We start from the raw sequence: 22,128 nt of genomic DNA, 5'->3' as shown, positions 1-22,128 counted from the left end.
TACAACAAACCTGTAATGAAAGACAATTTGGTTCCTAAAAAATATTTTTAATTAAGCATTAGATGTGTATATATATATATATTATAAAGATTAATGTTATCACATTTAAAAATTAAAAATAAACAGTAGATTTAAACTAACAATGCGGGTGTATCTGAATTGCCATTTAAAAAAAACCACAAATGGTTAGGCAGATCATTAAATCGACGATTTAGTTTTTGCGTATCTTATACTGGTTACACAATAATAACAATATAAATTATTGTATATATTTACAAAGTACAATTATTCTTATCATAAATAATTATTATGTACATATTCATTCATCGGTAGATTTGGTGGGATATCTGCAATCTGGAGATTCGCATTCGCACTTCATCCATTTCGACTTAACCGACCAGAATTTATCTCCATAGTCAAACCTGGAAAAATAAAAAAAAAAACTACGCATTAGTACAGCAAACATTAAAACAATAAAAATATCACCAAATAGTACCCTAAAAGCAGATTTCAAATCATTCTCTGCCTTGATTCATGTCACTGTACTAATCACGTGGCCAGTTATCAGTATAAACGACATATTATTCCGAGGTCAAAATTCATCAAGTCTTTCTGCCTCTTGGTCTAAAGAGAAAGAGATTGAGAAGAAATGAAATTTGTCTAGCTATTAGAAGTTCTTAATGAACTAGTACATTAACGTTTCTGTGCCATTTTTTACAGGTATATACACTCTTGTACTTTTAACTACCAAGTTTAAAAATTTTGAGTGAAAAAATTATTTACCGGAATATGTTATGGCACATATATATATATATATATATAATATATATACACACACACACACACACACACACATATAAACCAGAACCTTAACAGAGCGGCAAAACGTCAAGATAGGTTGGGTCAATTGTAGAATAAGAGCTACTCAAAGGCCTATAAAATGCTTCAGGTGCTGGCACTATGGTCACGTTGCAAACAAATGCAGCAACAAACATGACAGATCGAAGAGCTGCATCAAATGTGGGGAAATAGGCCACAAAGCCAAAGAGTGCGGTAAGGAAGCCCGATGTGTCCTCTGTGTTGACATTGGGAATTCCGAAGACTGTGCTCACATTGCAGGATGTGGTCATTGCCCTGTATTTAAAAAAGCACTTCAGATGTTAAGACAGCCTCAAAAATGATCAAGGTACTACAAATTAATCTTAATCATTGTGAGGTTGCCCAAGACCTACTCATGCAGACCGTACGGGAGCTAAAATTAGACATAGTACTAATTTCGGAACCCTATAAGCACATCAGTGGCCTAAACTGGATCACCGATAAGGAAGGAAAAGCTGTCATCTGGGCATGTGGCACTAAACCTCTCCAGGGTAATCAAAATAATTGTTCTGGATTTGTAAGAGCCAAATTTAATGGAGTACATTTCTACAGTTGCTATGCGCCACCTAGCCTAACACACGATGAGTTCGTCCGGTTCCTGGCCAAATTAGTGGAGGATGCCCGAATGTACTCCCCGGTAGCTATAGCTGGAGATTTTAACGCTTGGGCAGTGGACTGGGGTAGTAAAGCTACTAACACTAGAGGTTGCCAGCTTCTGGAAGCGATGTCACTGTTGGACGTCGCCTTACTTAATACAGGCGATAAACCCACGTTCACAAGAGGCGAGGCGAGCTCAATTGTGGATCTCACTTTCGTCAGCAGTACACTGGCAAGAGGAAATAGCAGTTGGGAGATCTCGGATACTTACACCGCTAGCGACCACTGTGCCATATACTGGGAGGTATCATGTAAGCCAAATACAAATAGAGTACCACACACAAGAACTGGCTCAGTGGGTTGGAGGACTAGCATGTATGATCCCGGCCTGTTCAAGATAGCACTCGAGGATCGACCACTGCTTTCCAAAAGTGCCAGTGAAAAGGCGGCTGAAATCATAAGGAGGCTGACCGAGGCCTGCGATGCAACAATGCCAAGGCGACGCAACAACAACCGAACCCCACCGGTGTACTGGTGGAATGATAACATTGCTGAGCTTAGGAAAATATGTGTTAAGGCGCGTAGAACCTCCCAACGGGCTCGGAAAACACCACAATTCGAGCAGCTCTACGACAAATATAAGGAAGCGCGATTAAAATTAAATAAATCCATTAAAGAGAGCAAGAGAAACGCGTGGAAAATATTGTTGGAAGAGGTTGAAAAGAATCCATGGGGCAAGCCGTACCAGGTTGTAGTTAAACAACTGAGACATGAGAATACAACGCCCACTTGTCCTATTCTACTAGGAAGAATTGTCAGAGCTCTGTTCCCCACGCAACCAAAATCCTCCTTTCAACTAGGGATTGTGGATCCGAATGAAATCCCCCCTATTACCGAGAAGGAGCTAATGGTAGCATGCGGTAGGGTTGGAAACAACAAAGCTCCGGGACCGGATGGGATCCCCAACGTAGCTCTTAAGCAAGCTGTTGTAGCAACACCAGGAGTCTTCTTGGAGACCTACAATAGCTGCTTACTGGAAGGGACCTTTCCTACCGCGTGGAAACGACAGAGACTGGTACTTCTCCCTAAAGGTAAGAAGCCACCAGACGAGCCATCGTCATACCGGCCCCTCTGTATGCTGGATACTGCGGGGAAAATACTAGAACGTATTATCCACAGCAGGATCGAAGCAGCAGTTGAACCCCACCTAGCTAACTCACAGTATGGGTTCAGAAAAGGCCGGTCTACGCTAGATGCTATAGAGCAAGTAGTCAATATAGCAAAACTAGCAGTGTCTGGGAAAAGATGGAAGAGAGGCTCGATAAAATACTGCCTGGTTGCCACCTTGGACATTAAAAACGCCTTTAACTCAGCAAAATGGGAGGTTATCATGGGGGCACTTAGCTCACTGAATGTACCTCTATACCTACGTAAAATAGTCGCTAGTTACTTCTCTGATAGAGTCCTCATGTACACTACGGAAACCGGGACGGAGGAGTACAAAGTCACTGGAGGCGTCCCACAGGGGTCAGTACTGACTCCTAAAGAAACATCTACCCAGCGAAACTAAACTCGTCGCATTCGCTGATGATCTAGCAGTCGTTATAGTAGCGAAACACTTGAAGGAAGTGAAGTGGGCATTTGAAAGATCCTTCCAAATAATCACTCTGTGGATGAGGTCAGTCGGACTAGAACTGGCTGAGCAGAAGACGGAAGCAGTGCTCATTACTGGCAGGAGAGTTGCGGAGACCATCACACTCAATGTCGGCAGCTGTGAAATCGCAACTCAACCAGCTATACGGTACCTTGGAGTAATGATCGACCATAGGCTAAACTTTAAAGATCAGGCTGAGAGAGCAGCAGCGAAAGCGTCTCTGGTGACAGCGAAACTCTGCCGACTCATGCCTAATGTCGGAGGTCCCAAGCAAAACAGAAGGAAGTTATTAGCGTCGGTGACTACGTCAGTGCTTATGTACGGAGTACCCATATGGTCCGACGCACTGAGCAAACAGGAGTCCCGACGGAAAATCGCCTCTGTTTATAGAGTCAGCACTCTACGGGTAGCTAGCGCCTTTCGTACAGTATCGGAGGATGCGGCATGCGTGATAGCAGGTATGGTTCCTGTTGCGCTTCTTGCAGACGAAAGAACTGATCTGTACCGTAGCAAAAATAGCAAATCAGACCCAACTTCAGCTGAACTTAGAATTCGGGGAAGACTGAAAAGCTTGCAACAGTGGCAATCGTCCTGGGATAAGTCGACGAAAGGAAAATGGACGCGTAAGCTTATACCAAACCTAGAGCCATGGGTGAACCGAGATCATGGAGAGTTGAACTACTACCTGACTCAGATGATATCCGGCCACGGCTGTTATCGAGCGTATCTCCATAGGTTCAAATACGAAGATTCCCCTGACTGTCCTAATTGTGTCGGAATGATTGAAGATGCAGAGCATGTCTTTTTCGTCTGCCCCCGATTTAACGAAGCCAGGAGGTCTTGGGAAGAAGGTGTGGGATGCAAAATCTATCCTGAAACTCTGATAGCTACAATGCTATCCTCGCCTTCGGCCTGGGAACTTACGAGCGCGTACTGTACGACGGTGCTGAAGGAGTTGCGTAAAATAGAGCAAGAGCGGAGGAAGTTGGCCTGAACAGCCACTCTATCAGAGAAAGCTGCGGCTAAATCCCCCCCGCGAAGTAATGCCTAACGGCCATGCCGTGGGGACCAGGGATACCGAAGAGAGAGGATTGTTTTTAGTCGGTATTGATCTAGATCGAGTCCGACATACGGGGCACCAACATCAGGCCCTATGATACGTAAATGTATTTTTAAACCTCTATAAAAAAAAAAAAATATATATATATATATATGTGTGTGTGTGTGTGTGTGTGTGTGTGTATATATATATTTAATATATATACACACACACACACACACATACATATATATATATATATATATATATATATATATATATATATATATATATATATATGCCATATTATACCATATCTCTGTCCCACACTACTTATGTTACGTTTCGTCAGTCATTGTATTTCGTGCGACAGAGATAACGCTATACGAAGCCGAAATTAGCCGAGTGTCTCTTTCGAAAGGTCGATGTGCAATATTTATCACCGAGTACTGTACAGTGGTCACGTGGGGGTTGGGTGGAGGAGGGTAGTTGTTTATTATTGAATATCGAATATAGACGGCGTACGTGAGCTCCTCGCCGGCGGCTATGTCGCGCATGGCGAACAGCGCGACGACGGGTAGTCGCAGGTCCCGCACGCCCGTGAAGACGCGCACCGGCGCCAGGTTGGGCCGGCAGCTGTGGTTGATAAAACGAGCCGCGCTGCCGTACTCCGCCGCGTCCACACACAGCTGCTCCTTCGACGCGCACTCCTGGAAACCAAGTCTCGTTATATCCATTCCACTTACAGACTAACATTTTGAATAGCGTGCACTAGTATAACAGTTCCTTTTATAAATACATGGCCTCCACTAGGTGAATCGACGACATGGTTAAAGTGACGAAAAGTCGCACAAAATAGGCAGAGCATGATTGGTCATAGTTGCAATATTTGGGAAAGATTAGATTTTTTTAGCCTTTCAGTGGGCGACTATCAACTGAAAAGAAGAAGAATCAACGAAAGGTAATACAAACATACATATATATATAAATAGATATATTCATTCACATATACTTATAAAAATCAAATTAGGTTTGACTGCATATGCCTGATAAAGAAGAAAGAAACAATAAGAAAACAATACTGAAATAATGGATAGGTAGCCAATAGTCGAGCAAATATTAGGTCTATTATCGCTTAATATAGTATAATAGGATTATTACGAGTTTTTAAATTTAATATAAGATTATTTAGAGGTATTACATAGATGTATATTGAAAAATTATATACATTTGTGCATAAACGCCTTACAAATTTTATGAGGCCTGGAGAAATGTATAACGTTATTTGAGGTAATAGTTATTATTGGAGATGTCCTAGATTTTTTTTTTGACCCCCGCTATTGGGGGCCTCTCGTACCCCTATCTTGCGGTAAGACAGGGTCTTTTTTGGGCAATTTTTTTTCACTTAGTTATTTTTTTTTAATTCCGTTCTTTGCTTCCATTCTTCACATGATCTTTCATTCCATTCTTTTATACCACATTTCTTCTTTCTTACCCTTTTGCTCTGTTCGTCTATCATTCTTCCCTTTTTCTTTTTACATTTTTTGATTTATATTTTTATTTTACATTTTTTTTTACACGTTATTACTTTTTCTATAATTATTTCTATAACAGTTTTGTTTCTATTTACGTTTTTAATCTATTTATCTTTTTATACTCTGTTTGTTTTATTTCTTTCTATCGCCCTTTTGGCGATCTCTTTACAAAGGGATATGAACGCCTGTTTGTCATCGCCGCCTATCAGGAAGTGTAGGTTGAGTGTTGTTGTTACGTTGTTGGGTATGGTGGTTGTGGTACCTCGAGCAGGTCGTGCTTGAGGTCGAGCGCGAACATGTAGTGGTCGTGCGAGCGCGCGTCGGCGTCGGCGTGCGGCAGCAGCTCGCCGCAGTAGAGCGCGACGGGCGCGCCGGCGCGCAGCGGCTGCAGCGCGCGCAGGGCCCAGCCGCGGCGCGCCGTGCGGAACACCTGCACCCGCGCGCACACCGAGCCCGCCGCCTGCACGCGCCCCACCACGCGGTTGCCGCACTGCCGCTGCAACCACACGAGGCATTGTACAAACAATCAATAATCCGGTACTCTAAACTACAGATCACAGTAACATAGCGCCAAACAGTAAAATAACAAAAGAAATGTAAATAATTAAAATAAATATAAAGAGTCTGCAATAAAAAAATATCTGTCATAATGAATGTAAAAAAAACTGAGATATAGGAATGTAGATGAAGGAAGGAAGGAGATGCAAGAAAATAATGACTGATCATGTGAAACGTAAAGGGAATAAATACAATATAATGTAAAGGACGAAAGGGAATGTGGAATGAAAATAAAATTTAAACTAAAAAACGCATTTTATCCGAATTCGTAGTCCCTGTCCTACAGATTATAAAAAGTATTATATAAGTAGTAATTGTTTACCATGTTGCAGGCACAGGTCTGGTTGCACTCGAAGAGCATGGGCGGGTCGTGGTAAGGGAAGTTGTGCGGCAGGCGGCCGGCACGGTACCAGACGCGCACGCTCAGCGCGCTGCACGCGCACGCGCCCGACGAGCACGCGTCGCGACACGAGCAACCCTGCACGCACACACACAATACAATGTTATACTAACTCACTTTTGTACGCGACTGTACCTGGTTAAAGTTCTACTTCTTAACCGCTTCCTCATGATGGAGTCGTGGCCAAGTATGTAATTCTCTGCTAGGATTCTCCCGGCTTTTCTATTTTTTTTAAAGCCTTAAACCGTGCACGGATGTTTTTTACCCTTGCCCCTGCATCAGTCCAGTGGACTAGACCATTTTTCATCCAAATTATCCTCTACATTGCAAACTACAAGCTTAACCAGATTTTTCGGTCTCCTTCGCACAATATTACCAAAGTACATACTTAAGTTTAGCAAGCACTGTGTATAGTCGAAGCCTTATTTTGAACTCTGATCCAAACTGATAAAAGAATGTGCGCGGTGTCCACGAGATTCTTAACAATCGACTGCACTACTACATCTCGTTTGGGTTTTGCAGGCTATATACGAGGGTGAATCAAAAAATTCTTGGAATCAATATTAAAAAATGCAAAGATTTAAATAATAATATTTTATTTTTCTACATAATCTCCCTCCAATGCAATGCATTTAGAATAACGCGTTTCTAACTTCCTTATTCCTTGTGAAAAAAAATTATTTTCTTGACTCTCGAAAAAGTCCTCTACGGCAGCTATAACCGCGTCATTATCGTGAAATTTTGTTCCACGAATTTCCTCTTTTAATTTTGGAAATAAATGAAAATCACTTGGGGCTAAGTCCGGAGAATATGGTGGGTGGTCAAGGAGATTGAAGCCAGCACAGCGGATTGCGTTGAGCGCAACTTCCGATCGATGAGCAGGAGCGTTATCTTGAAGGAACAACACGCCCAACGACAGTTTTCCACGACGTTTTTCTTTAATCGCTTCACGCACTTTCGGGATTAAATTTGCATAATAGGGTCCAGTAATCGTCTGGCCTTTTGGCATGTAATCAATAAAAAGGATTCCTTCACTATCCCAGAACACAGAGGCCATAACTTTGCGAGCGGTAGGAGCAACTCGAAATTTCTTAATGGATGGAGAGGATGGTCGTTTCCAAGACATGCGTTGTCTTTTAGTTTCAGGATCAAAATGGTGGACCCACGTTTCATCCATGGTGACAAGACGACGGCAAAAATTATCCGAATCACGCTGGAACATTTCGAGATTACGCTTGGAAATTTCCAAACGTCGCTTTTTGTTTTCGTCGGTTAACATTCGTGGCACCCATCTTGCAGACACTTTTTTGAACCCCAGTGAATCAATTAAAATGGATTGAACGCTACCAGAAGATATCTTTAGGATCTCAGCTATATGTTTTATAGTCATTCTTCTGTCTTACAAAACCAGATTCTCAACCTTTTTGACATTTTCTTCTGTAAAGGAGGTTGAAGGCCGCCCAGAACGCGGGTCATCTTTACAGCTTGATCTACCTCTTTTAAATTCAGCCACCCAGTATGCAACCGTAGAATAGGGTACAGCATCACCCCCTAATGTCTGCTGAATGTCCAAAAAAATTTTCTTCGTAGACATTTTTTTCAAACTGAGATATTTTATCACCGTACGTAACTCACTTTTATCCATAATTTTGACTTTTTAGCAACTCGTTGCACAAAAAAAATTATTACATGCGAACGAACTGACAAAAACAAGTGACAGTCTGCATAAATATAGTGTGATAGACACTCTTTAATTTGAATATCGAACTTGATCCAAAAAGGTTTCATATATATGCACTTCTAAGAACTTTTTGATTCATTGATCATTAGTTTCAATTTGTTGCTTCAGTGCAATATCTATTTCTTGATACTTTCCACAAATTTTTCATTTGCATTCTTATAATTTTTTTATTTATTTGTTAACAATTTTTCCACTTTTTCTACTTATACTCATTTGTTCTTCACACTAATTCTCACTTTAATTTACGTACCATTCTTGCATTGTCTCCCATCTTTTTCACATTTATCATAATTTATATATGATATTGTATTTACAGTATTTTATTTTATGATTTTTTTTCCTGTGTTTATTATTATTTACATTTATTTTTATAAGCTTTATCACAATCTTAACGACTGATGAAATTAAATTTTATTAGTGATAAGTTTCCAAATTCGAAATTATAAAAGAAAAAGATACACAACTTATGTTTTGACCAATAAAATATATTATCACCCGGAAAAGATTTAAAAAAGCCCTAAAAGAGTAACTATCGAACTCTGTCAGATTCTTATCGGTATAATCAAAATTCTGAATCTGGCAGTATATAAATACATAATTAAATATTGGTTATATTAATATATTGACTTTTCGAACGCGCTAAGCCTATTTCTTTGGAATAGGCTTTGCTTAGCGCATTAAAAAAATTGATGGACTTATTTGAGGTCTTATTTCGTTGGCGGGCGGTGCACTTTGTTGCACGACTACCACTGCATGTGCGGAAGTGGCTAAATATTGGACCTTTCCTAACCCTGAGTTTGTTGTTAGTTCCTCCCAGTAGATGGCGCGTCATGAACTAATGTAAAATTAATTTTATGTGGCATTATACAAATGATTAATTGTCTGTGGAACTGTACCTGCAGCGTGGCTATGGAGGTGTCTACGTGCACGGGGCGCGGCGTCACGTGGCTGGTCACGTACGTGAACTCGTCGGGCAGCGGCGCGTCGTCCATCTCGTTCACGCACGACACCGGGTACGGCTCGCGACCGCCCGAAATGTCGCTGCGACATAATCAACTCTCAGACCAACACATAAGGTCTCATATCCAATATCATATAATTGCAATGTCCATAGCTCCCATTCATTTATAAACTTTGGATATACTAAAAGCCCTTGAAAAACCTTGTTTACCATAATGAAAAATAAACCAGGAGTTGTTACACCGATTAGTGCTAAACACCGAGTCTAGCCCTAATCGGTGTAACAACTCCTGAAGATGCCCCGTGGAGGGGTGAAACACGTGTTGAGTGAATTTACGGTGGCGGTTGTGTAGTTGGCATTGTCTGTCGCATGCGCATTTACGAGCGGGCTGGCGGGCGGTGCACTTTCATGCACGACAACCACTGCATGTGCGGAAGTGGCTAGATATTGATCCTTTCTTATTTAAAATACATCGTTAATAGTGCTACAGAAACCGCTGTTACTAAGCCCCCTTAGGAAAGCGCTTCGATGTGATGAGAAAAAAGGTCAGTAGCGTAAAGGCGGACTAAAAGTTTATGTATAAACCTTCATATTTGTTATCAATATTTTAAATTACTTGTAAAAACTTACTAAATAATAACATTCTTTTACACAAAAATTAAATTAGAACTCTAATAAATTAATTAAGAGCAACTAATATCCTTCAAAGAGCCGCAGGTTGGCCACCCCTGATATATACTCTCATTAAGACTACAGATACCAATCTTGTACTGAAAAAGCAATGTTTCAGTGTGTCTGAAGTAAATATACTTTACGTGCCTATCTCGAATATGATAGAATACCTTATTGCATTATGGAGAACCGGTATTAAAAAGTTTACATAAAGTTTATAAAACAATACATGAATACACACTTGGAGAGCAGTCGACTGCGCACCGGCTTTTCGTTGACGGCGAGGGCCATCTGCATGTTCAGCGAGATGGCGGTCTGGCACTGTCCCGTGCACACCTCCACGGGCAACTCGCCCGCCGAGTTCTCCACGTCCGTCTGTAACACATACAAATGCACATATTATTTAATTAACAAATGCACATATTATGTCAAATGTTCACTGCAATTTCCAATTAATAGAGTATTATAGCCCAAATTGATATAAATTAGAATTAAATGAGGTGCTATATAAAAACGTAAGTTATTAAGAGTTCCAAATTCACCTTGATTTTTGAATAAACCACAATAAATTAAGTCGATTTTTTGTGATCAACATAAAGTACACACTTATGTATATGGCCAAAATGACCATAGCCGAATTTAAATCAAGCTAAAACTTCTTTATTATTTATCCATTTTGTACTGTTTTATGTGTTGTAGTACTTTTATATATTAAATACCACATTTAAAAAAAACTGTCAGAATAAAATGACAGAGAGTGAAAAAGAAAAAAATTCATTTATTCAAAATTGGAACTATTAACAGGTCTCTTGTTCTATATTGCAAGAGATATCTGCTGACAATAAATGCGCTCATAATTTTGCAGCACAAATTTCATAATCACAGTCGAGGTGTTTATATAAATGTAATTGAAACTTGTACTTTAAATTAAAATCATACTTCTAGGTTTATTAAGTGTAATGTGAAATATATGTAAAACTCACCCGAGCACCTCTGGCAAGTAATATGACGACGCACGCGTAGTGACCCTGTCGAGCGGCAACGTGCCTGTCCAATAAAATTTTAAAGTCATTCAACTTGCTTACTAAACAATTTTTATTGAATCTGTTTTAATTCTAAATGGATACGTAAATAAAACTTCATTGGCTATGACCACGGCATGTCATCCCGATATTACAAACATCTTCATTACATATCTTTTTATATTTAAAAGAGATATGAGACAATTTCTTAGGATGCCATTGATCGAAATAGGCGAAGCAATTTTGAAAATCAAGGAAACAATAACGTGATAATCGAGGGTTCTGTTCTAACTAAGTCAATCTCTATGATTTCTTTACCCTGTGGAAAGTCCCTGGAGATAGGGCGGAAATCGTCGTACTTTGATTAGTACAGACTGAATGGGTGTCATAGGTGAAGATTAAACCTGTGACATCCATAGCGTTGCCCAGAATAAAGAGAATATTGGCAACATAAAATTCCTTTTGTTTTAAAAAATAACCGCCAAATTTATTATAGCCAAAGCGCGCTAATTGGATACAATAAACATGGAGAACAAGAAGCAATGGTGGTAAGAATAATCAAGGAGGGTATGGATCTGCATTATCACCTGCATCTCTGAGTGCAATTAGTCACGGAGATGCGAAATCAATGAAAGGAAGATTGTCTGGACTGTGCTTTGCTGCGATATCGAATCAGAAAAGAGGTCATCCGCAGAAGAGCTAAGATCAACGACATCTCTCGGTGAATTGTGGCAGTGGTGTGTAATAACCGTCGAGTTCCAACCACTAGCTAGTAAACGCGACGTGAATACGCCGCCCTTAGGATGGACCGATGATGTGATAGGAAGTCGCTGGATGGGAGCAGCGCAACACCGGTCAACGTGGCAATCTTTATGATGATGATGATGATGATGATTGAATAATGGGTGTATGTATCACGCACAGCGGCGAGTCAGCGTGCGCGTTGAGCGCTGCATGCGCGTGCGGCGCGGCGTTGAGCAGCAGGCGCAGCGAGCGCGCGTCTCCGTGCAGCGCGCACCAGTGCACCACGCCGTTGCCCTCGTTGTCCGTCGCCGCTGCGTCAGCGCCATGCTCCAGCAGCACGCTGTACAAAATAACAAGTAAGCAACATTCACATGAAATTATCGCTATTTGATAACCTACCGGGTTCGTCCAAAACGAAAGATTATATATCATAAGGAACGCCAACCCCAGTCCGTTCTAAATAGAAGAATTACTGTAATTTCTTCTATCAATTCTCCTCCCAGCGTTAAGTTAAAGCTTTCCGAAGTTATAATAGTCCAGCAATTTGTATAAATAACTTCAGGACCACCAGTATGACATACATTAAAGATTAGTAGTAATTATCTTCTCAGCATCAGTCAAGTACTTCCAACGTCAAGTCCACTGCTGGACTAGACGTTGGAAGTAAGAAATCCCTGCACGAATTTCAGACGAAGTTCTCAGTCCACCATAGGTTGGATGGAGTGAACTTCCCATGCTTCGCTTGCCGATTCATAGCCTCCACTACAGAATAATATGGTCTCTAATTCTGTACACACTATAGCCTGTCCATATTATCAAAATAAACTGACCTGACAACATCAGGGTGTGAGTTCTCAGCAGCCCAGACCAGCGGGGTCCAGCCGCCGTGGTCTCGGGCGTCTACGGAGGCGTGACCTTCCTCCAACAAAATCTTGCACGCAGTCACTCCGCCCAATTGAGCCGCCGTGTGGAGCGCTGTCATGCCTTCTGGACCCTGGTGAAGATGATAAATATTTATTCATGAAAAAAAATCATGTCCATTTCATTATAATCTTACTATTGTTTCAAAAACTCAAGCCTCCATAACAGATATAAAAGAGATATAATACATATATAATAGATTTAAAAGTTCCAGGTTAAGCATCTTCAGCTCTGTCATTTAACCCTTATCGGTCGCAAGTCACCTCTGATGTGACAACGGTGGTTCTCTACAGCGGTCGTATGGCACGTGTGAGGTGAGAAGTTGGATCATGATGAAACTTTTGAATGCGCATACGACTGTCTTATCAGTTTATCATTACCAACAAAGCATTTACCTTATGTAGCATATAAATATTTTTTAGTGTTTGAATTATTTTTAAAAAAAATAAATAAATTTATTAATTTTAGTAGTAACTTCAACATCTGATAATTAGAGGAGATTGGATGGAAAACTACATATCTTGCAACCTAATGATACAGGAAAACAACAACTACTTAGTATGTTCTAATCATAAGTAGCCTTGAGGAAGGAAAACAACACTATAATATTGTGACACATGAAAAACAAAACCATTTCATGCAGCATGCAGCATGTTGAAGATTGTTTCAAAAATACTATACATTAAATAGGTATAAATAAATGTTTTACTTTTTCATAAAACAAATATTTTTCTAAGAAAATTGTTAAATTAAAATAAATAATTAAAAAAAAACATCTTTCTTTCATAATTATTAAAAATGACTACAACCTGGTGAGAATTAAGCATACGAAACGTGGCGTCCGATAAGACTTAAATATAGCATGTAAATACGAAGTAGTGTATGTATAATTGAAGGCCTGGAAAAGGTTAAATCATAACAAAATTCAGGGCTTTTTTGGACCTTATGATATTTTCTATTTGTAATGAACTAATTAAAAATATTACATGAAGAGAAATAAATATTTATTTAATTAAATAATATAAATATACACTTACAGGTAAATTAACATCACACCCTGCGGCCAACAAATATCTGATAACTTTAAGTAGATCTTCATCACTAGGTTTTTTCACAATCGGGCTATCCCTCTCCACCAACTCATTCTCCTCTTGATGTTTTATTTCTTTTTCATCTACTTTCACTTCTTCTTTTTCATCTATATCACTCTTTTCATCAATTTCCATCGCTTCCAACTTTTCCTCTCGTATTTTGACCACTTCCTCATTCATCTTATTTTTATCTAATAAAGCTGTTGAAGGTTACAAAATTAATTACTGATCTCAACTTATATTTGGTTATATGCAATAACTTTGTATTTTAATTTTTACCTACAAGTATTTTTTAAATTCCAATATTGCATCATGTTACTATTAGGATGTTTAGTAACACAGCCTGCTAAATAATTACTGTAGCAAAAGTTTCTTTATTTTTAGAAAATGTAGTGTCTGACAATGGTGAGTAAGATGTTATAAGTTGACAAGGGGGTACCTCTGTATATAAGTATATCCCTACTTATTCTTCATTAAAGGACAAATAAACTTTTAAATAATGATAAATAAATCATGGGCAAAATAAATAAAAACAATCATTATTCACACAGATATAAAAATAACATATTGTTATGGATGATAATGATAGCGTCTCGAAACTAAATTGTTGGTTATGCATTGCATATAGGTATACATATAGTGAGTATTTTACACGACAGACGGGATCAGATCTTACGAGTAAAGAAATAAAGTCGATTACCACTTGGCATCTAGAGTTGTTTACAAAATTAAAAAGCATCCGAACCATATTCCGCGTGCTAAACTTTCTTTGACAGATATAAAATAGTTTCAGAAATTTCGATGTATGCTATTCACTGATTGGTCAATTCGTAAAAGGAATGAACTTTCTGGAATTTGATTCGTTTAATATTAAAGCGCTGCAGCCAGCGTGGGGAGAGAGAGAGATATATTAGAAACGCTATACGTATAGAACAAGAGAGGCTTATTTGAGAACAGTGGCGAGGCCAAGCATCCTTGATAGATCGAGCCACTGTTCGAAATTTGAAATTTTTCGCGAGCCGCAATTTGATACGCATTTGAAACACGCAAACGAGTATTTTTTTTTATAAAAATTACATCTATTTAAATCACATGACAAAAGTACAAATGTATGAGCATTGAAGTAAGATTTAATGGCAAACATATATATATGACAGCACTCCTAATAATACTTAAAATGCCGGTTAGTTAATTATGATTGGTGTTGGGATTTTTATAATTTTATAGTGGAATAATAATAATAATTACTCACACTGATAATTTGTTTCGACTTCCCAGGAGCAGACATAGGTTAAGTAAATCAAAATATTGAAATATTTCGACATTCAATAGGAGCCAAAAATAATCAAAGACCTGCGCATGTGCAGCACCCCTGGTAAATGATGATTACCAGCTACCTATGATGATAGCAGCCACCTAATCTACATATCCATAGGTAACAATATAGTATATACCTATTACAGCTTTCATTAGCGGCGTGCGTTGGTCAGAATCGGCGGCGTCTAGTTTGGCACCTGAGAAGTGCAGCAGGTACACTGCTGCCGCGTGACCGTGACTCGCTGCCACAGCCATTGCTGCATCCAAGCCCTCGCTTTTTGCTGCCACTGTCAAACATTATTGCTTTACAAAAGACAATCTTACCACAAATTATTCAATACATCGCTGTACAGTTAAAAAATGATAATTCTTATTATAAATTATTATTATTAGAATTATATTTGTTAATGGCCACAATTAATTTAATAATATAATAGTATATCTTTAATAATAACCTATTTTTATTATTTCGATATTGTAAAGGGTGAAGTTAATCACATTTTTTTTTTGACAATAACCATATAATAACATTTTTTTTTAATTTGTTGACCCCCTATTAGTGTGGTCAACTGTATAAGGCACGGAATGGAAGATTATTTTTTAATCTGTGCACATTTTTATATAAATAATGATAAAATTATAATTTAAATTAAATTATTGTTTAATTACCTATCTTAGGTATTAATTGTTCTGCAGTCTCTCCAGCTATAATAGCTTCATAGAGAAGTTCCAACTTCGAGATTGGTTCTTCATCATCAATGCTGCTTGTATCTTCACACAGCTTCTTCAGATCTACTGGTGGAGAGGGAAGCAACTCTTCCGGGATAAGCGGACCTTGATCTTTAGGAGCATCTGTTGTTGCAAAACTGAGGTAGGCTGGTATCCTAGAAATTTTTTTTATAGATGTGGTAACAGATACATACATGGTGTTACAGAATATAAAATTTTAAAAATAATCTAATGTTACCAGTATATAGTAAAAGAGATTAATTTTGTTTGTGGACTATTAAAACTTGCCAATTTATGTATCAAGTTTAAATTAAAGCTTATATTATGTTACCAACATTGATTTATAATACTATTACGTACTGTGGGTTCTGACTCGAAATACCACTGGTTCACAAGGAGTCCTTTATTCAGCAATCAGATGGTCACCCTACTTAACCACAAAGTATACTTTCGCTTAGTCGAAACTACGCTTCCAAATCGACCAAGAAATCACTGTCCAAATAACTTGCCAAATAGTCACTTCGTGTCACTGATCGTAGGTCTTAATCTTATAACTCAAAAAACAACACTGAACTGTCGACATAAGGAGTACACATATCTATACTCGGTTAGAATTTCCGAGAACTGTACACAAAAGTTGATAAATAACTTCAAGGTCACGCGTGATCTTGATCCAAGAGTTCAGTGTTTATTGTTTAGTGGGTTCTGTAAATCGTGCTTTGTAACAATATTTAAGACATAATACTTGTAAGCATTCATATGAGAAAGCGCTATGTTACTGGCAAGTATCGAAACTATATTTTTTAAAACTTTTCCTTTGTTTCTAAATTCAATTCTAACACCATCATACGATGATGTGATATAGTCACTCCCATAGTGTTGGAGTTAAAAATGTAAATTATCTAAGCATATATATAATATACAACAAATCAATCATACCAGGCTTACATATTTTTATTTTCATTTTAATTAAAGAAAACAAAGTAAATAATTTTCATTTCTAAAAAACAATTATTATATACTCACGACTGTTCACGTTGTTCTGGCAAGAAAACTCTTTTCTCACTGCAGTGCATTTCGATCTTCACGCGACTGCAGTCTATGTTAGCCGGTTGCCACTTCACCGAGTGGACACCACAGTGGGGACAACCAATATTCTGTTTCACTTCACCAGAGCGTTCAACACCACCAAGTATACCACACTCCAAATGGAATAGATGACCTAATGAACACTGATAGAATATACCCTGGAATAAAAAAAATCCTTAACATAAATAAAATTAAAATTAATGTGAAGTACTAAAAAATAATTGCAGGTAGTAATTTAACTTTGTATATTAATAAAAAAGATAAATGGTAAATTGGTGATCCCTGCCAAGATACTAACGCTTTATAAATTCCTCTTAAGTATGCACTAACTTAAAACGAGATGAGTAGATGCATACAAGTTGATTGGTTATAGATGTAAAAGGTTTGAAATGGCGAATGTATAGCAAATTTGCAAATATATTAAAATTTGGTATACCCTCTATCCAAAAATTAATGGTTTCTGGAATAATAAATGAAGTATAAAAATGCGTTTTCAGAATTCGTATTACTACATATTAAAATTAATTATTACTTACTGTGTCTCTGCACACTTTGTACTGCTGAAAGTTATTGGCCTGTCGCATTCCAATACTAACATTTCATATTTCAGACTTATCACATTATACAGGGTAGTGAGAAATAAGTATGAATGCTTTAAACTTTTTTGATGCCACCCTTATAGAGATCTTACACCTACACCAATCATCCTATCCATATTCATCATTCATCCATATTCGATACTAAATCAAACAAATGATTACAAATTTAAATTAATTTAATTCCAGTCATAGATCTTGCAAGAAATGGACAACAACTGCACTCATAGTCGTAGAAATTGGCAATCAAGTCATTACTTTTTATTTCATGTTTAACAATGATGTGCATTAGTCGTTGCAAAAAGATCTTGAACATTAAAACCCTGGTCAGCGCTTCTATATAATGGAGTTATATTTCCTATTTATCTGTGCTATAAGAGTACTATTATTCCTCAGTACCATATAAGTTATCATCATCATCATATCAGCAAATAGTGGCCCACTACGAGGCATATGCCTTCCCCAAAGACACCAAACTCAGCGACTTCCCTCAAGCTTAACTATGTTGTTGCTCCACATAGTGGAGGGTCTTCCAACTGAATCGTGGTCTCCACCTGAGGAAATGTAGGCTGTTGATTGCACGACCAATGTGCCTCACTGCCACTTCAGAAATGCAATTCTTCGAGCTAGATTATTCTACTTGAATTTTTTTTCATATTCACCTGTGCGCAGAATAGTCCACAAGCAGGGCAGCACATGTGCTTATTAAGCTGTGCGACGTGAAGTCGGCAGGTGAGGATATATGGCGTGCGGGGTCCAGCCCGGCGCAGAGGTTGCAGTTCACCATTCACCCTGGCAGCACTGTGAGAGCAGCCCACGCGTACACCGTCGACCGTTTCGATTGCTTGACAAAAGACTGGATCTACATAGAAACATAGACTTATTACTTTACAGCTGTGAGTGTGGTCTTTACCTACTTTAGTATGGCACTCATTGGCCATAAAACCTTTCCCCAGATAAAGACAGTCCTCATAGAAAAGATAGTACTGGTGCTAAATAATTATACAAAAATATATCAACATAATACTAATACGAAGTAATATAACCTAACCTGCACAATAAGAGGAACACAAAGAGAAGGTAGATTTATTTAAAAGTTTTTGTAAATCTTGAACTAGTTTGTATTAACGTGTAAGTACCCTCATTAGAAATAACATACTTTAACAATTTCACATTTCTCAAGTGAGGTGACAGGTTTTATGGTTCATTTAAGAATTTACTCACATCGAGTGTTCTAATTGTTTCTGATAAGAACTTTGTTGGATGCTGTGTGATGTCTGTGGTTCATTTAACTATTTGCTTTCAATGGTGCATATTGTTCTTATACAAAATGAGTGATTTACCAGCAACTTCAGTGGCTAGGGCAGTGACCATGATCGAGGAGGAGCATACCTACCGTTCAGTCGGTCGCGCAATGGGTGTACCGAAATCGGTTGTTCATCGTGTTGTACGACTGGATCTTGCATATGGAAGCAAGGGCAAAGCAGAAATCGGTCAGGACTAAAGAATCGTCTTTCAGACTAAGGAATCGTGGACAAACTGCTGTTCAGACCCAAAATCGATTGCAAGAAATCCGTTACCGGAATCATGCGTTACCTCGCGGAAGTCGATCCTAAGTAAGAAAAGGACCAATATTTAGCCACTTCCGAAGATGCCCAATGGAGGGGTAAAACACGTGTTGAGTAATTTGGCGGTGGCGGTTGTGTAATTCGCATTGTTTGCCGCATACGCATTTATCAGCGGGCTGAAGGCGGTGCATTTCATTGCACGACTACCACTGCATGTGCGGAAGTGGCTAAATATTGGTCCTTTTCTTACTTAGATCATATATGCAAGCAAAAGCTCCAAAACTCGGGACAACTCATCGTGTATCAAGTTTAGCGTTCGCTTGTGAGCATTGAAACTGGACAACTGAGTGGGAGCCACGTTTTATTCACTGATGAGAGCCGTTTCTATGTTAATTTAGTAGATGAACGCTAAAGGAAGTCGAGTGACTAGTGAGAAACTGTGTCCTATGGTGAAGTGTCAGTAATCGTATGGGTGACATATATTTGGGAGTTCGCAGAGATTAGTGATCATTGAAAATGTATCACTTACTGCACAACGGTATGTAACAGACATCTTAGAACACCATGTTATGCCTTTTGATCTATTCATTGATGATGATTTCATTTTATGCAGGATAGCGACCTCACAATGCTTACATAATGAATAGGTACCTAAATAAGGTTTGAATTACTAAAATGAACTGGCCAGCACTGTCCCCTGACATGAATCCCATAGAACATGCCAGTTTCCAGGAATGTACATGATTTAAAACTCGCATTGGTTGAAGAATGGGACAATTTGCCTCAAGAATTAAACGACAACCTTACTTTAAATATGGGCAATCATATACAAGCACTAGTAAGGGCTTGCAGTTGCAATACTTGATATTGATTTCATTATTTTTGTGTTTATTTTAAAATTAAAGTTATATTTTAGCACAACTTTTCAAAAATAAATATTATGCAGCTTAATTAATAACAACTTTTTGGAATTTGAACAGAGGTAATTATTTTTTATAAAGTCGAAAAAAAATAGTTTATTTTGTGTTTTCCTAATTGTACCGGTCTATGTATTAAGTAAGCTTACTACAATAGCAGAGATAAGGGCATTCATCTGTGGCCCTTTACTATAGTAAAAGCTCATTGATTGTTTGGATTGATTTAGATCATCTATCTTCAATGTTTTAAATCAAAGGATAAACCTTCATGTTTTCCTTCGCTATTTCGTGAACAGTTTTGATATCATTTAATGCATAAAAAGTGTGTACTAGGAATCGAGCCCATGACTTACAATCACAACACTTACAATCAATTTTCAGTAATTCAATAGCCACTGATTGTTTGACAAAAAATGGATAACAGACAAAACATAAAACTAAATTACAGTACCTGGCAATAAACATTGCACATCCACCTTTGGAAAGAGACAATCGTCTAATTTTGGCATTGTAGAGCGTTATCTTTATCGCACGAAATACCACAACTGACAAAACATAACATAGATAGTGTGGGACAAAGATAGTGCTCTCCAAAAATCATAATGCAATATTTATCTCTATGTATTGTGCTATTCATGTATACATAATATAAAGTGATAACTCACCAGTTAACTCATCTGGAGCAGCATATACATTGCTAGGTGCTTCGCAGTTACATGTAGCGACTACAGGATATTGTTCAAGAGGAATTGCAGCCTCCTCTCCCTCCTCTGGGCCAGTTGCATCTCTATAAAAACAACATGGATTTACTATTATTAAATATAATTAAGTCCAACATGCTATGTGTAACGGGCACAATAACTAGTGGAATGCTGGTGAGAAATATAATCTCTTCACATATTATTATATGCAGAGCGTATCTATGTACCATGTGTAGTTCAAATCTGTTTCAAATCCTTTCAGTTTCCAAAATATAATATTTGCAAATGCCTACTTTATATGTGAATTTATTTACCGGTCATAAAAATCACTGCAACTAAATCTGAGCCTCGACGAGCGCCGAGGTGGAGCCCTGCGGGCAAATGTGTAGACATTAGTAATTTTAATGTACGTAACTTTTAAAGTCTAGTGTTTAAATAAATCACATACTTAGAATCATCATCTCCCATTGACACCGATGATTGGTCACTGTCATGCATGCCATAGGATGAACACAGTCTTGTTGAACGTCTTGGTCTCTCACTACTGGCTTTCCCACCAACAGTACAAAAGAATTCCTCATCACTACTATCTTCATCAGCCTCTATCAGTTTATTAATAACCTCGGCATCATCATCTATTTCTTCATCTTCTTCAGGTACTTCATCTGGATCATTTTCATCATCGTCTTCACTTCTGCAATATATTTCACATTATTTAAACATCAAATAAGGTATGTACTTCACTTAAAGATCCACCAACATTTATTAGTGCTATTCTGTAATGTTAAAGTATTCTGTATTACCAAATGTTTGCATAAATTTTTTAGCTATAGATAAGTTGACCAAAGGAGCAGTTTTACTACACTTTTCTCTCTTAGTTTTGCAATCAGTTTAGTATAAGTGATTGTGTTAGCAAAACTACTGCATTCTGCCTTATAAAAGTGCAGTAAAGTAGAGGCTGAGGAAAAATGAGCATCGGTCCCATCAACCCAAACATTGACAGTACAGTTGTTTCACATTTGCCTACTTTCATAAAAGGAATTTTCTTGTATAAATGTTCTTACCACTTTCCACAAGCCAGCCACTTCAAGTCTATTATCTGACTACAACACAAAACTAACTAACCATGTGAACAGGACATTCACCGACTACATTCCCCCAAAAACAATGCGCTGCTACACAGGATTACATAATATTGATCAGTATATAACAACAGATATGCACTCATGGCCATTAAACTTAATGTAACTCAATAATTAACAAGAATAACTAGGCTATTGACAAATGTTTTAAGCCCCAGACCCAGAATTAGCTTCTTTTATAAAGCTATAGAAGTCATATAAAATAATGACTATATTCACAGCTCCTTATAACATGCAATGTGTACTTTACATGTA

The 22,128-nt window shown here is 38.1% G+C and overlaps 2 protein-coding genes across 3 annotated transcripts in view; one reads left to right on the top strand and one right to left on the bottom strand.

Annotated features, from left to right (window-relative positions):
- Positions 1-71: 71 nt before the first annotated feature.
- The window catches only part of G9a (histone-lysine N-methyltransferase G9a), a 23,309-nt gene continuing 1,252 nt past the window's right edge, over positions 72-22,128 (bottom strand). The window contains exons 2-18 of one of the 2 annotated variants that reach the window (XM_068772396.1): positions 21,180-21,425; positions 21,046-21,102; positions 20,696-20,817; positions 18,208-18,407; positions 16,887-17,107; positions 15,801-16,015; positions 15,269-15,418; positions 13,761-14,014; positions 12,633-12,796; positions 11,981-12,142; positions 11,020-11,083; positions 10,278-10,411; positions 9,300-9,444; positions 6,585-6,740; positions 5,967-6,200; positions 4,695-4,879; positions 72-422 (exon numbers count right to left, since the gene is read on the bottom strand). In XM_068772396.1, the coding sequence (XP_068628497.1) occupies positions 320-422; positions 4,695-4,879; positions 5,967-6,200; positions 6,585-6,740; positions 9,300-9,444; positions 10,278-10,411; positions 11,020-11,083; positions 11,981-12,142; positions 12,633-12,796; positions 13,761-14,014; positions 15,269-15,418; positions 15,801-16,015; positions 16,887-17,107; positions 18,208-18,407; positions 20,696-20,817; positions 21,046-21,102; positions 21,180-21,425 (2,812 nt within the window). In that variant the 3' untranslated portion in view covers positions 72-319. The remainder of the gene's footprint in view (positions 423-4,694; positions 4,880-5,966; positions 6,201-6,584; positions 6,741-9,299; positions 9,445-10,277; positions 10,412-11,019; positions 11,084-11,980; positions 12,143-12,632; positions 12,797-13,760; positions 14,015-15,268; positions 15,419-15,800; positions 16,016-16,886; positions 17,108-18,207; positions 18,408-20,695; positions 20,818-21,045; positions 21,103-21,179; positions 21,426-22,128) is intronic. The other variant, XM_068772397.1, reaches the window with a different exon arrangement.
- Hsc70-3 (heat shock protein 70 cognate 3) overlaps positions 19,379-22,128 on the top strand; it is an 18,195-nt gene continuing 15,445 nt past the window's right edge. Inside the window, exons 1-2 of the mRNA XM_068772402.1 lie at positions 19,379-19,651; positions 21,388-21,462. The gene's annotated coding sequence lies outside the window, so the exon portion shown is untranslated. The remainder of the gene's footprint in view (positions 19,652-21,387; positions 21,463-22,128) is intronic.

This window comes from Battus philenor, unplaced genomic scaffold (assembly GCF_028537555.1).
Source record: "Battus philenor isolate CCGP_79_NKW_IND1 unplaced genomic scaffold, ilBatPhil1.0.hap1 SCAF_5, whole genome shotgun sequence".
In the NCBI taxonomy this organism is placed as follows: Eukaryota; Metazoa; Arthropoda; class Insecta; order Lepidoptera; family Papilionidae; genus Battus; species Battus philenor.
The sequence above is the reverse complement of the archived record's forward strand: the minus strand, read 5'-3'. Positions and strand labels throughout refer to the sequence as shown.